Below are 14,829 nucleotides of genomic sequence, written 5' to 3' on the forward strand. Positions count from 1 at the left end.
ATAAGGAGACAAACTCTCTGACACTTTATTTACCAGTAGCTCCTCCCAGCAGACAGGAAGGAGCCAATCAGATTAGAGGAGGAAGGAATGTTTCCCCTCTGGGGCCAATAGAAGTGGTTTCTCCCTCGTATGTGAGGGGCAGAGCAGGGGTAACAGGGTAGGAACGGGACAGAGTTCATGGAGTATTGGGGTAACAGAATGAAGGCAGGGCCAAGGCAGAGACACAGACTCCATGTGAATAAAAGGAAAATTTATTAGAACAATAAATAAAAAACAAGAATAAATGACAAGACGCTGCACATGCCACATACAAACCATTACCTGCCCCCCAAGTCTCAGTGAGCTCAGAGGGAATATCCCCCAGTTCTGCCCGGTTCCCCCTGAAAAAGCCAGCGCTCCCCCAGATGAGCAGCCAGAGGCCCCTCCATGTTGTGCTGTGTCGGGGGCACCAGATGCAGTTGTACTGGCTGTGGCCTCAGTGGGTGCAGTAAGGGGGTGCAGAAGCCTCAGTCAGAGAGTGTATTGGGGCCCAGAGAATCCCCCCGACTGCTGTCTGTCCAGACCCCCAGCACCTAAACAGGAAAGAGAGAGAAGAAATTCTTCCTTCATATTAATGGACTTGCACCCAATGGATCAGCAGATAAAGGGGAACTGACCTGGGGCCCCTGTAGTTCAGACTCAGCAGCTGAGCGCCGGGCACATCTGGCCATTAATGAGAGAAATCCACTGCTGCTTCTCTGTTCTACAAACAAATGCACAGAAGCCTTAATAGGGACACAGAGGATTGTGGGTAAGCGCAGGGAAGGAGGGAAATGATTGGATGAGCAGACTCCATATCTGCAGCCACCACTCCCCCAGATTACCAGACTCCACCCACACCAGAAACACCACTGGAATATTCCCAATTATATATACACTGGCCAATCACAACAGAAATGATGTTCTGCCCCACCCACTTCCTTATACTCCTCCCACAAACCACAAATTTGCCACATACCACTGTGACCCTCCCTCCATGTTACACGGCAGGGGGGATGTGAGAAATAAAGGCAAGTTGTGGGTGCAGAATGGCTACTTAGCTTTACAAGTCGGGGCACTTACTCGCTGCTGCTTTTCAGTATATACTCGCAGTTTACTCCAGCGTGGCTGGGCCTCAGTCTCAGCAGGAAGGTGAAATCTGGGAGCCCCAACTGTTTGGCCCGGAAGTTATCGGCTTTCACTTGCCCCCTGCTGGTATAGTCCTCCACCAAGTAGCGCCCGTACCTGCACGGCAACAACATTGGGGTGTCACCCTACGGTGAGGGCACAAATAAGCACTCACCCCAAAACTCCCCCTAACTGACCTTCAGACAGGACCCCCTTAGCTCATAAGGTTACAGATATATAGGAACATTGGGGTGTCACCTTGCTATAGTTCCAGGGGTACCCAGGGTACAAATAAGCACTCACCCCAAATCTCCCCCTAACTGACCTTCAGACTGGGCCCCCTTAGCTCATAACAAGGTTACAGATATATAGAAACATTGGGGTGTCACCCTGCTATAGTTCCAGGGGTACCCAGGGCACAAATAAACACTCACCCCAAATCTCCCCCTAACTGACCTTCAGACTGGACCCCCTTAGCTCATAACAAGGTTACAGATATATAGAAACATTGGGGTGTCACCCTGCTATAGTTCCAGGGGTACCCAGGGTACAAATAAGCACTCACCCCAAATCTCCCCCTAACTGACCTTCAGACTGGGCCCCCTTAGCTCATAACAAGGTTACAGATATATAGAAACTTTGGGGTGTCACCCTGCTATAGTTCCAGGGGTACCCAGGGCACAAATAAACACTCACCCCAAATCTCCCCCTAACTGACCTTCAGACTGGGCCCCCTTAGCTCATAACAAGGTTACAGATATATAGAAACATTGGGGTGTCACCCTGCTATAGTTCCAGGGGTACCCAGGGTACAAATAAGCACTCACCCCAAATCTCCCCCTAACTGACCTTCAGACTGGGCCCCCTTAGCTCAGAACAAGGTTACAGATATATAGAAACTTTGGGGTGTCACCCTGCTATAGTTCAAGGGGTACCCAGGGTACAAATAATCACTCACCCCAAATCTCCCCCTAACTGACCTTCAGACTGGACCCCCTTAGCTCATAACAAGGTTACAGATATATAGAAACTTTGGGGTGTCACCCTGCTATAGTTCCAGGGGTACCCAGGGCACAAATAAACACTCACCCCAAATCTCCCCCTAACTGACCTTCAGACTGGACCCCCTTAGCTCATAACAAGGTTACAGATATATAGAAACATTGGGGTGTCACCCTGCTATAGTTCCAGGGGTACCCAGGGTACAAATAAGCACTCACCCCAAATCTCCCCCTAACTGACCTTCAGACTGGGCCCCCTTAGCTCAGAACAAGGTTACAGATATATAGAAACTTTGGGGTGTCACCCTGCTATAGTTCCAGGGGTACCCAGGGTACAAATAATCACTCACCCCAAATCTCCCCCTAACTGACCTTCAGACTGGGCCCCCTTAGCTCATAAGTCTATCTGATCCTTCTCTCCCACTGACTAATCCCCGAGGGCTGTGGCCCCTAGAGAAGACCCTGTATGAGTGGTGCAGAGAGAAAAGGGAGAACCTACTGACACTGGGGGTTCCCCATACTGAATGATTTGCCCCAGGGGAGACACTCACTCGGTTCTGCTCATCATCAGGAGGTCACTAAAGAGATGGACATAGATGGGTTTGGTGGAGAGTCGGTGCCGGTGACCAGGGCCCATCTCCTGAAAGAATATCTGTACGAGTTCTCCGTGTTTCAGAAGGACCCGACCCCTAGAGATGAGGGGGAAGAACTGGGACAAGTGGGGCACAATTACAAATGAGCAAAAGACAATAGAAGTCCATGGCACAGTGGCATCTGGGGTAATTATCTAAGGCCTCCGGGTGGAACATGAAAGACTCAAGTAGGTGCAGGAGATGAGGGGGTACCATAGAGGGGTTGCAGTCACCTTTGTGTTGCTGAACTCCACTTGTTTCTCCAGAAGCACCAAGTCTTCGATCTCCTTCATGCGCTTCACCCCCTCATTACAGGCGGTTACAATCTGATAGGGTAGGAAGGGATTTGGATGAGGCAAGGGGCACTGCACTGAGAGAAAGACTCCTAGCCATTATTCTAGTTATCCTAGCCAATCCCCAGGCCAGTCCCTTGGAAGAATAGTCACCTGCCCAACAGCTGCCAGAGACCTCCTTGCAGAATCTGCCAGTTCCAGGTCATCTTGTGCCAACTTCAGAATGTTCTGTGAGAGAAGCAGAAAAGTCAGTGCCAGTCTACTTCCCACCCACCCAACTGCCAAAAGGGAAGACTTGCCTCCAGCAGGATCTTCAGGCGGGTTATTCTCTGGAAGGGGAGGATCAGGAAAGACTTGAGACTTTGCCTCTTGCACTCAGACTTCTCCTCCAGCTTCTGTAGGACCTGCAGGAACCTCCCGTTCTCCTTCCTGCCGGGCAGCATGGGCACAAGGGCAAGTTCATTCACATATAGTGGGCCCAGGGGCAAGTTCATTCACATATAGTGGGCCCAGGGGCAAGTTCATTCACATATAGTGGGCCCAGGGGCAAGTTCATTCACATATAGTGGGCCCAGGGGCAAGTTCATTCACATATAATGGGCCCAGGGGCAAGTTCATTCACATATAATGGGCCCAGGGGCAAGTTCATTCACATATAATGGGCCCAGGGGCAAGTTCATTCACATATAATGGGCACAGGGGCAAGTTAATTCACATTTCATGGCAACTAAATGACGTAACAAACCAAACCTGGGCAACGGGCCCTAACCATGACAGTGGCCAACACAAACACAAAGCCCTTCTTATTGTCCCCCAAAGAGTAATGTGACCAATGACTGAATGTCACAGGATGATTTGGACTCCGTGGTTAATTCAATGACATGGGGGTTAAGTTGCCCCAGTGCAGTTACCCCTGGCAAGGAAAGAAATGGCAGGAATAAGGGTTGATGGAAATCAGTCATGAAATAGACTGACCCCAAGTCCGGAATGGACAACTGTCTGGGAATTCTGTGCCCATCCATGTTCCTGACCAAACCTAAACATTCCTGACCATCCTCCCTGGGGCTTTAGAGCAGATACCCCAGTGGTGGCAAGGGCAGAATAGGGCAAAGTGTGATCTCACAAGGGCATGTGCCCGGCTTACACAAGTCTCTGCATCAGGTTCTCCTGGTACATCTGGTTGGTCACGTAGGGGATGTAGACCCGGTGGAACTCTGGGCAGTGCAGCAGGATCAGCTTCCCCGTGTCCCGCAGGAAAATGTCCCTCTCCAGAGCCTCTTCCAGATTCTGCAGGAATCTGATTGGAGCAGGAAAAGGGCTGGTTATGACTATGGGCCGGACAGACTGGTACCTGGGCATAGGGGGTGGAATGAACCAATAAACACAAAGAATGGGGGACTGTGAATAATCTAATTAACTGGCACTTACCTCTGACTCACTTCCCAGACGGCAGGAAGGTTGGAGAAGAGGGTGTGCTGGTCGGTGGCGCCGAGGCATTCGGAGAGTTTGCGGGAATTCTGGAAATGGTTTATAGCCAATGACAAACTGCGCTGGTACGAGGCCTCCGACGTCAACACTTCAAATATGGTCTGTAGGGGGCAGCACAACACAGGCTCAGTGAGGGCAAACTGGGCATCTCTTATTTCTGCCCTGGGTACAGCAACCCCAGGGGCAAGTGAATCAGAGCTCTGTACCTGGGTAAGTACTGGGGGAGATTGGATTCACTTACCCAGGGGGAGGTTCCTGTCTGACCATGGGAAAGAGAGCAGCCCAGGAGCAGGAAGTACAGAGAATCAGAGCTCTGTACCTGGGTAAGTACTGGGGGAGATTCACTTACCCAGGGGGAGGTTCCTGTCTGACCATGGGAAAGAGAACAGCCCAGGAGCAGGAAGTACAGAGAATCAGAGCTCTGTACCTGGGTAAGTACTGGGGGAGATTGGATTCACTTACCCAGGGGGAGGTTCCTGTCTGACCATGGGAAAGAGAGCAGCCCAGGAGCAGGAAGTACAGAGAATCAGAGCTCTGTACCTGGGTAAGTACTGGGGGAGATTCACTTACCCAGGGGGAGGTTCCTGTCTGACCATGGGAAAGAGAACAGCCCAGGAGCAGGAAGTACAGAGAATCAGAGCTCTGTACCTGGGTAAGTACTGGGGGAGATTGGATTCACTTACCCAGGGGGAGGTTCCTGTCTGACCATGGGAAAGAGAGCAGCCCAGGAGCAGGAAGTACAGAGAATCAGAGCTCTGTACCTGGGTAAGTACTGGGGGAGATTCACTTACCCAGGGGGAGGTTCCTGTCTGACCATGGGAAAGAGAACAGCCCAGGAGCAGGAAGTACAGAGAATCAGAGCTCTGTACCTGGGTAAGTACTGGGGGAGATTGGATTCACTTACCCAGGGGGAGGTTCTTGTCTGACCATGGGAAAGAGAACAGCCCAGTAGCAGGAAGTACAGAGAATCAGAGCTCTGTACCTGAGTAAGTACTGGGGGAGATTGGATTCACTTACCCAGGGGGAGGTTCCTGTCTGACCATGGGAAAGAGAACAGCCCAGGAGCAGGAAGTACAGAGAATCAGAGCTCTGTACCTGGGTAAGTACTGGGGGAGATTGGATTCACTTTCCCATGGTCAGACAGGAACCTCCCCCTGGGTAAGTGAATCCACAATCTCCCCCAGTACTTACCCAGGTACAGAGCTCTGATTCTCTGTACTTCCTGCTCCTGGGCTGCTCTCTTTCCCATGGTCAGACAGGAACCTCCCCCTGGGTAAGAGAGCAGCCCAGGAGCAGGAAGTACAGAGAATCAGAGCTCTGTACCTGGGTAAGTACTGGGGGAGATTGTGGATTCACTTACCCAGGGGGAGGTTCCTGTCTGACCATGGGAAAGAGAGCAGCCCAGGAAGTACAGAGATCAGTTTATCACTATTTGAAAAACTCAAGGGTTTCTGTTGTTTACATTACCTTTACTAGAGAGGTTATAATGGACTTAAAAAGAGCAGAGTCAGTTACAATGAGTACAGAGAGCTTTCCTTCCCCAGTACCTCCTGCAGTTGCCTCTGATGGGGGGTCATTTTGTCCATGATCTTCTGTTTCTTCACTTTGGGGAGATCTTGCCATAGGGAGGAGGAGTGGACCTGGGAGCTCATTTGAACAGGGGATCCTCCGGCAAGGGAAGAAGAGAGCAGGCCGGCAAATGAAAGGGAGGAATCCAGAGAGAAGGAGCCGTGCCCGTAGGTATCCTCCTTGGCATGGTGCAACCAGTAATCCTGATAGAGGGGCTCTAGATGGGGAGAGAGTAAATGGTACCATAGGTAATGTCACCCAGTTATCAGTGCCGCCACCCAGTTATCAGTGCCGCCACCCAGTTATCAGTGCCGCCACCCAGTTATCTGTACCACCACCCAGTTATCTGTGCCAGCGCAGGGCTACGGATACAGAGATAGAAACGGGTCATTCTGGCGGCTGCACCTCTCTGGATCTGTCTGAATTACAACTCCCAGGTACCCCATCTAATCTCTTCATATATTTGTGTAGCTGAGGCTGCTGGGACTGCACCCCCAAAATCCTGCAGAAACCCAATGTACGACTCACGCGTGTGCACAAACTTGGACTCTCTCCTTTGGCGCTTGCTGGGATCTTTGTGCCGGAATCTTCCAAATATCCTGTAATAAAAGAATCAGATCAGACACTTGTCCCTCTTGTGCCTTATGTTACTGGTGCCCCAGGCCCGTCCAGGCTCCCACTCAAGTCACTGCAACTCCCAGGAGCTCAATTTATATTGGGGTGTTGGGAGATTTGATTTTGTACCATTTGGGGTGTCCTTGTGCCCCAGGCTCTTTCCTACAGACAAACCAGATTCTCTATGGCCAAAAATGTATTGTCCGAAGAAGTGAGGGGCCTTGAATAACCTGTAGCCAGTGGACATCAGAGGATGCTGGGAGTTGTAGTTTAGCACAGGGGGCACAGGCTGAGGGATTTGGGGGGTTCCAGTTTATTACCCTGACTCTGAGGGGTCCTGCTCGGCTTGGTTACAACACAGCGAGGGGGCAGACGGTGACGCCCTGGTGGTCCCATCTATGGCTGGTGCTGAGCAAGATGGCGCCGGGGTGGGGGTAGCTGCGCGGCTCTCAGGTTCGGGGGGCTCATACAGAGGATTGGAGAAGAACACGGAGCCAGCATGATCTCCTTCTGGAAAACAAGGGGTACGGAAGGATCATATGGGGGGGAGGCAATAGAAATACTGCTCCTCAGGCCCAGGTATAGAAACATTCCATATAGATATTTATATTCAGCACCTCTTACCCTCTATCTGCTCAAAGATCTTGGGTTGGGAAGTCTGAACCCGCAGTTGCACGTCCTCGTACGAGCGCCACTTGTTCCCCCCCAAGCGCTTGAAGGATTTCCTGGGGTAAAAGAATCCGGCCAGGGGTTTGATGGGGCGCAGGGGCACGAGGGGTTTGGTGGTCTCAGGGCACGAGAAACATCTCTTCACCGTCACCTCTATGGGGGGGGGAGAAGTGGTGCAGGAACGTTTCCTACAGGACAGATCCATCCCTGGGGGGGACACACAGACACATGAGGGGTCACATACACCCGCTGTTCCACATACACAACAACAAACCACTGCCAACTGAGCACCCAAAGCCACTCACACTGTGCTATAGAGAAGCAACATGGCAGCTCCCTCCCATTCTTCCTTCCTTTCCCCAATGTTCCATTAAAGGGCTGGGTCACCTCAATTAACTTTCAGTATTTTATAGAATGGCTCATTCCAAGCAACTTTTCAATTGGCCTTCATTATTGAGTCTTTTTAATTATTTGCCTTCTTCTCCTGACTCTTTCCAGCTTTCAAATGGAGGTCACTGACCCCAACTAAAAACAAACGCTCTGTAAGGCTACAAATGTATTGTTACTTTTTATTCCTCATCTTTTTATTCAGGCCTCTCCTATTCATATTCCAGTCTCTTGTTCACATCAAGGCATGGTTGCTAGGGGAATTTGGACCCTAGCAACCTGATTACTGAAATTACAAACGGGAGAGCTGCTGAATAAAAAGCTAAATAAGTCAAAAAGCACAAATGATAAAAAATGAAGACCAATTGCAAATTGTCTCAGAATATCCCTCTCTACATCCTACTAGTTAATTTAAAGGGCCAGTTTGTGGGCAGGCTCACATGAAATGGCTATACACAATTACACATAGTAGCAACACATGACCCTGCACCAATGGAGCTTACATTCAAACATAACTATCACATTTGCACCCACTCTAGAGGCAATTAGCCAAACATTAGGATTTTGGGGTAGAACACACACACGCTCAGCAGGTAGTAACCAGGCCGGAACAGAACTCAGGGCCCTGGTGTTAAAAGCCGCCGAATGATTTGATAAATACGACCAATAATTGGGCTCCATCCACTGAAGCTCAATCAGTTTGAACTGCACATGCCGCATGGCTGCTTGGATACCGGCACAGTCTGACCCAGTTGACTATATGTCCCATTTAAAGGGATGTGCTGATGCCCAATAGATAAGTAGCTGCAGGTAATTCCATGAGCAGCTGGTTGTGCTGCAACCCCCAACCCCTTCCTGCTGAACCCCAAATGTGTGCACCCCCAGAACCACCCAGGAGGGACCCAACTTACCTGAAGGTCCAGTTACACAGTTGGGAGGAGACAGCGCTGCGAGTGAAACCTTTGGGGTTCAATTCACTTCTGGCTCTAATCCACTTCCTGTTGCTCCACTTCCTGCTGGGGCTCAGCCACGCCCCATTGCTCCACTTCCTGGGGTTAAAGGGAGTCTTGAGCAGGTTGCACAGGAGGTGGTACTTTATGCAGTAGGTACATAGCGCATGGCTGCATAGACAGCAGTGCAGGCTGCAGCACATCACAGTGACTGAATCATTCCCCATGCAGCGCATAGACTTTATATTCCTGCAGCTTCTCCTCTGTGATTGGTTAAAGGTTCTGCTCCATTCTGTCCCCCCCCAGCAATGACTAAATACATTAATACTCTACATTAAAGGGGAAAATGTCAGTTTCATGGAGATTCTCCCCAAACCTCACTTACCTGCGATGCCCAGATCTTTGCACTTTCAGCCAATCAGCAGCTGTGGTCACTGCAGAATATATAAATATATTAATAATTTCTACATTGAGCTGTGATTGGCTGATCCTACTCTACTTCTGGGCAAAGACCATTAGGCCACACCCAACCAGCCACAGACCCTTGTGGGGCAGAACCACAAACTGGATCCAATGGGCACTCAGTGTTGGCCCCAATGGGTGTCCTGAGTTTACAGTGAAATCCAGTTGATCCCAAGTTCTGGCTCTGACCCAATAACATCAGCAGCTGCAACTGCCACTTGGTATTGGGCCCTTGACTCTTGTCTTCCAATGGACCCCAGTGTAACACTGCTCCCCGATATTGACTCCATGCTGACTGGGCCAAAACTGGAAGTGGACTTGTGACCCGGCTGTGTATAGTAGTACTGAGCCTTCCTGTTGTACTTACCAATCAGGCTGACTTCCCCTTTATCATGGGGGCAGGTGGCTCAGTCCCATGGGAGAGGCTGAGTCAGGGTGATACCATTTCTGGGCACAGGGAGAAGCTCTGACTCTGCTGTTTTCATTCCAAGCAAAGTACAGGGGTGCCAGATGCAGCACATTGCACCACTCACATCAATGGCAGCAAATGGCACTTAGATTGTGATTTATTTCTGCACAGACTGAAGCCCCCGTGGGCGAATATACAACTGAATACACGGGGGGCCCAGGAAAGACCAATTGCACCGAAGTTGGGTCATTAGACGGGGGGGGGCATTGGAGGAAATAGAACTGTTTGTGCTCTGGGGGTGGGGACATGTGACATTTAGACTCCGCCTACAGCTTGAGGGAACAATTGCCCCCCCCAACCAGCTCTGATGTGAATGAAGTGAGGGGCTCATGGGGGTCCCACACAACAAGGATCTGACTCCAGTGGACCATGAGGGGCATTAACTGGGCAAATTGGTACCGACCTCCCCAACGCTGCTCATGCGATACATTTATTATTATTTATTTATTTATTATTAATATGTATTTATATAGCGCCAACATATTTAGCAGCGCTGTACATAAAGACTGATCCAGTTTGTAATGTAGGGACTTACAGTGAGTAAAGGTGGGGATAGTAATGCACAAGGTATAGGAGTATGTAGCTCCAGGGGGTAGGTATATAAGGGGGTAGGTTCATATGGGGGGTAGGTATAAATGGGGGTAGGTGTATAAGGGGGTAGGTGTATATATATATATATGGGGTAGGTGTATAAGGTGGTAGGTATATATGGGGGTAGGTATATTAATGGGTAGTATGTGTATAAGGGGGTAGGTATAAGGGGGTGGGTATATAAGGGGTATGTGTATGAGGGGTAGGTGTATATATATATATATGGGGGGGTAGGTGTATAAGGTGGTAGGTATATATGGGGTAGGTATATAAATGGGTAGTAGGTATATAAGGGGTATGTGTATAAGGGTAGGTATATATATATGGGGGGGTAGGTGTATGTGGGGGTAGGTATATAAATGGGTAGTAGGTGTATAAGGGGGTATGTGTATGAGGGGTAGGTGTATATATATATGGGGGGTAGGTGTATGTGGGGGTAGGTACATAAGAGAGGGCGGGGCAGAGAGAAGAGGAGGGAGGGAGGGATCCGGGAGGGAGGCGGATAGAGAGCGGGGGAAGGTGACAGTTGCTCAGTGTGACAGTCAGACGGGTCGGGAGGGATTGGGAGGATTCGGTACCGAAGGACAATGGACACAGCCGGGGAGAAGGAGAATCAGAGGCCGGAGACGAGGGACTCAGAGAAGGAGGAGAATGTGGTTGAGCAGCTGCCGGAGAGTCGGAACCCGGGGAGTGAGGAGCCAACTGGGGAGAAGGAGAAGGATCAGTCGCCACCGGAGAGTCGGAACCAGGACACGAGGGACCCAGTCAGGGAGGAGAATGTGGATCAGACAGAGGGGAGTCATCAAGGGGCAAAACAGGAGCCCAAATGCCCCCCATCAGCCCCAGATCCCCCCAAAACCGAGTCTGAGCAGAAGGAAGCGCCCCCCAAACCCACCGCCACCGAGAGCACCAGCCTGATGCATGGGGGGTCTGAGGGCACAAAGGTCAGTGGCCCCCCCATACTTCTACTGAACCCCTAAACCCTGATGCATTGATTGTACCCCAGACCCAGCTCTTCATATATTTATCTTCATCCCTATCTGTACCCCAGTCTGCCCCCTTATATCTTTATTCACCCCTACATGTTAACTGTACCCTCTAAACTCCAACTGTACCCCAGTCTGCTCCCTTATATCTGTATTCACCCCCTAAACTCCAACTGTACCCCATTCTGCCCCCTTATATCTTTATTCACCCCTAAACTCCAACTGTACCCCAGTCTGCCCCCTTATATCTTTATTCACCCCTAAACTCCAACTGTACCCCAGTCTGCCCCCTTATATCTTTATTCACCCCTACATGTTAACTGTACCCTCTAAACTCCAACTGTACCCCATTCTGCCCCCTTATATCTTTATTCACCCCCTAAACTCCAACTGTACCCCATTCTGCTCCTTATATATTTATTCACCCCCTAAACTCCAACTGTACCCCATTCTGCCCCCTTATATCTTTATTCACCCCCTAAACTCCAACTGTACCCCATTCTGCCCCCTTATATCTTTATTCACCCCCTAAACTCCAACTGTACCCTCTAAACTCCAACTGTACTCCATTCTGCCCCCTTATATCTTTATTCACCCCCTAAACTCCAACTATACCCCATTCTGCTCCTTATATATTTATTCACCCCCTAAACTCCAACTGTACCCCATTCTGCCCCCTTATATCTTTATTCACCCCCTAAACTCCAACTGTACCCCAGTCTGCCCCCTTATATCTTTATTCACCCCCTAAACTCCAACTGTACCCCATTCTGCCCCCTTATATCTTTATTCACCCCCTAAACTCCAACTGTACCCCATTCTGCCCCCTTATATTTTTATTCACCCCCTAAACTTCAGTTGTACCCCATTCTGCCCCTTATATCTTTATTCACCCCCTAAACTTCAGTTGTACCCCATTCTGCTCCCTTATATCTTTATTCACCCCTAAACACCAACTGTACCCCATTCTGCCCCTTATATCTTTATTCACCCCCTAAACACCAACTCTACCACATTCTGCCCCCTTATATCTTTAATAACCCCATAAACTTTAATTGTACCCCATTCTGCCCTCTCATATCTTTATTCGCCCCTATACTCCAACTGTACCCATTCTGCCCCCTTATATCTTATATCTTTATTTACCCCTAAACTTCAGTTGTACCCCATTCTGCCCTTTATATCTTTATTTGCCCCCCTAAACACCAACTGTACCCCTGTCTGCCCTCTTATATCTTTATTCACCCCCTAAATATTAACTGTACCCCAATCTGCCCCTTATATCTTTATTCATCCAATTTTAACTGTATCCAATTCTGCCCCATTATATCTTTATTCACCCCCTAAACTCAAACTGTACCCTATTTTGCCTCCTTTATATTTTTGTTCTGTTCATCTACTCGCAGCTCACTATTCCTATAGCCCCACCTACTCACAGCTCACTATTCCTATAGCCCCACCTACTCACAGCTCACTATTCTTATAGCTCCACCTACTCGCAGCTCACTGTTCCTATAGCTCCACCCACTCACAGCTCACTATTCCTATAGCTCCACCTACTCGCAGCTCACTGTTCCTATAGCTCCACCCACTCACAGCTCACTGTTCCTATAGCTCCACCTACTCACAGCTCACTGTTCCTATAGCTCCACCTACTCGCAGCTCACTGTTTCTATAGCTCCACCCACTCACAGCTCACTATTCCTATAGCTCCACCTACTCGCAGCTCACTGTTCCTATAGCTCCACCCACTCACAGCTCACTATTCCTATAGCCCCACCTACTCGTAGCTCACTATTCCTATAGCTCCACCTACTCGCAGCTCACTATTCCTATAGCTCCACCTACTCGCAGCTCACTATTCCTATAGCCCCATCTACGCGCACCTCACTATTCCTATAGCTCCACCTACTCACAGCTCACTATTCCAATAGCTCCACCTACTCACAGCTCACTATTCCTATAGCTCCACCTACTCACAGCTCACTATTCCTATAGCCCCACCTACTCACCGCTCACTATTCCTATAGCTCCACCTACTCACAGCTCACTATTCCTATAGCCTCACCTACTCACAGCTCACTATTCCTATAGCTCCACCTACTCACAGCTCACTATTCCTATAGCTCCACCTACTCACAGCTCACTATTCCTATAGCTCCACCTACTCACAGCTCACTATTCCTATAGCTTCACCTACTCACAGCTCACTATTCCTATAGCCCCACCTACTCACAGCTCACTATTCCTATAGCTCCACCTACTCACAGCTCACTATTCCTATAGCTCCACCTACTCACAGCTTACTATTCCTATAGCTCCACCTACTCACAGCTCACTATTCCTATAGCCCCACCTACTCATAGCTCACTATTCCTATAGCTCCACCTACTCACAGCTCACTATTCCTATAGCTCCACCTACTCACAGCTCAGGATTCCTATAGCCCCACCTACTCACAGCTCACTATTCCTATAGCCCCACCTACTCACAGCTCACTATTCCTATAGCCCCAACTACTCACAGCTTACTATTCCTATAGCTCCACCTACTCCCAGCTCACTATTCCTATAGCTCCACCTACTCACAGCTCACTATTCCTATAGCTCCACCTACTCACAGCTCACTATTCTTATAGCTCCACCTACTCCCAGCTCACTATTCCTATAGCCACACCTACTCACAGCTCACTATTCCTATAGCTCCACCTACTCACAGCTCACTATTCCTATAGCTCCACCTACTCACAGCTTACTATTCCTATAGCTCCACCTACTCACAGCTCACTATTCCTATAGCCCCACCTACTCACAGCTCACTATTCCTATAGCCCCACCTACTCACAGCTCACTATTCCTATAGCCCCAACTACTCACAGCTTACTATTCCTATAGCTCCACCTACTCCCAGCTCACTATTCCTATAGCTCCACCTACTCACAGCTCACTATTCTTATAGCTCCACCTACTCCCAGCTCACTATTCCTATAGCCACACCTATTCATAGCTCACTATTCCTATAGCTCCACCTACTCACAGCTCAGGATTCCTATAGCCCCACCTACTCACAGCTCACTATTCCTATAGCCCCACCTACTCACAGCTCACTATTCCTATAGCCCCAACTACTCACAGCTTACTATTCCTATAGCTCCACCTACTCCCAGCTCACTATTCCTATAGCTCCACCTACTCACAGCTCACTATTCCTATAGCTCCACCTACTCACAGCTCACTATTCTTATAGTTCCACCTACTCACAGCTCACTATTCCTATAGCCCCAACTACTCACAGCTTACTATTCCTATAGCTCCACCTACTCACAGCTCACTATTCCTATAGCTCCACCTACTCACAGCTCACTATTCCTATAGCTCCACCTACTCACAGCTCACTATTCTTATAGCTCCACCTACTCCCAGCTCACTATTCCTATAGCCACACCTACTCACAGCTCACTATTCCTATAGCTGCACCTACTCCCAGCTCACTATTCCTATAGCTCCACCTACTCACAGCTTACTATTCCTATAGCTGCACCTACTCACAGCTCACTATTCCTATAGCCCCA

At 49.4% G+C, this 14,829-nt stretch overlaps 2 protein-coding genes across 4 annotated transcripts in view; one reads left to right on the forward strand and one right to left on the reverse strand.

Annotated features, from left to right (window-relative positions):
* Nucleotides 1-235: 235 nt before the first annotated feature.
* LOC108697842 (rho guanine nucleotide exchange factor 19) lies at nucleotides 236-8,913 on the reverse strand. Of its 3 annotated transcripts, none has more exons than XM_018228286.2 (14): nucleotides 8,712-8,913; nucleotides 7,369-7,620; nucleotides 7,065-7,251; nucleotides 6,658-6,728; nucleotides 6,108-6,346; nucleotides 4,501-4,661; nucleotides 4,217-4,423; nucleotides 3,372-3,501; nucleotides 3,226-3,300; nucleotides 3,013-3,105; nucleotides 2,699-2,856; nucleotides 1,102-1,263; nucleotides 657-742; nucleotides 236-572 (listed from the first exon to the last, which is right to left on the reverse strand). In XM_018228286.2, exons 2-13 carry the CDS (start codon nucleotides 7,616-7,618, stop codon nucleotides 679-681), a joined length of 1,797 nt encoding a protein of 598 aa, XP_018083775.1. In that variant the 5' UTR covers nucleotides 7,619-7,620; nucleotides 8,712-8,913; the 3' UTR covers nucleotides 236-572; nucleotides 657-678. The 3 variants fall into 3 exon arrangements, with proteins under 3 accessions (XP_018083775.1, XP_018083774.1, XP_041427760.1); XM_018228285.2 differs by having other exon boundaries at nucleotides 7,065-7,254; nucleotides 8,712-8,908; XM_041571826.1 differs by having other exon boundaries at nucleotides 4,217-4,369; nucleotides 7,065-7,254; nucleotides 8,712-8,900.
* A 1,890-nt stretch (nucleotides 8,914-10,803) lies between these two features.
* Nucleotides 10,804-14,829, forward strand: part of slc2a1.S (solute carrier family 2 (facilitated glucose transporter), member 1 S homeolog) — a 51,072-nt gene continuing 47,046 nt past the window's right edge. Inside the window, exon 1 of the mRNA XM_018228280.2 lies at nucleotides 10,804-11,216. Coding sequence (XP_018083769.1) covers nucleotides 10,860-11,216 — 357 coding nt within the window. The 5' untranslated portion in view covers nucleotides 10,804-10,859. The remainder of the gene's footprint in view (nucleotides 11,217-14,829) is intronic.

Source organism: Xenopus laevis, chromosome 7S (genome assembly GCF_017654675.1).
Source record: "Xenopus laevis strain J_2021 chromosome 7S, Xenopus_laevis_v10.1, whole genome shotgun sequence".
Taxonomy (NCBI): domain Eukaryota; kingdom Metazoa; phylum Chordata; class Amphibia; order Anura; family Pipidae; genus Xenopus; species Xenopus laevis.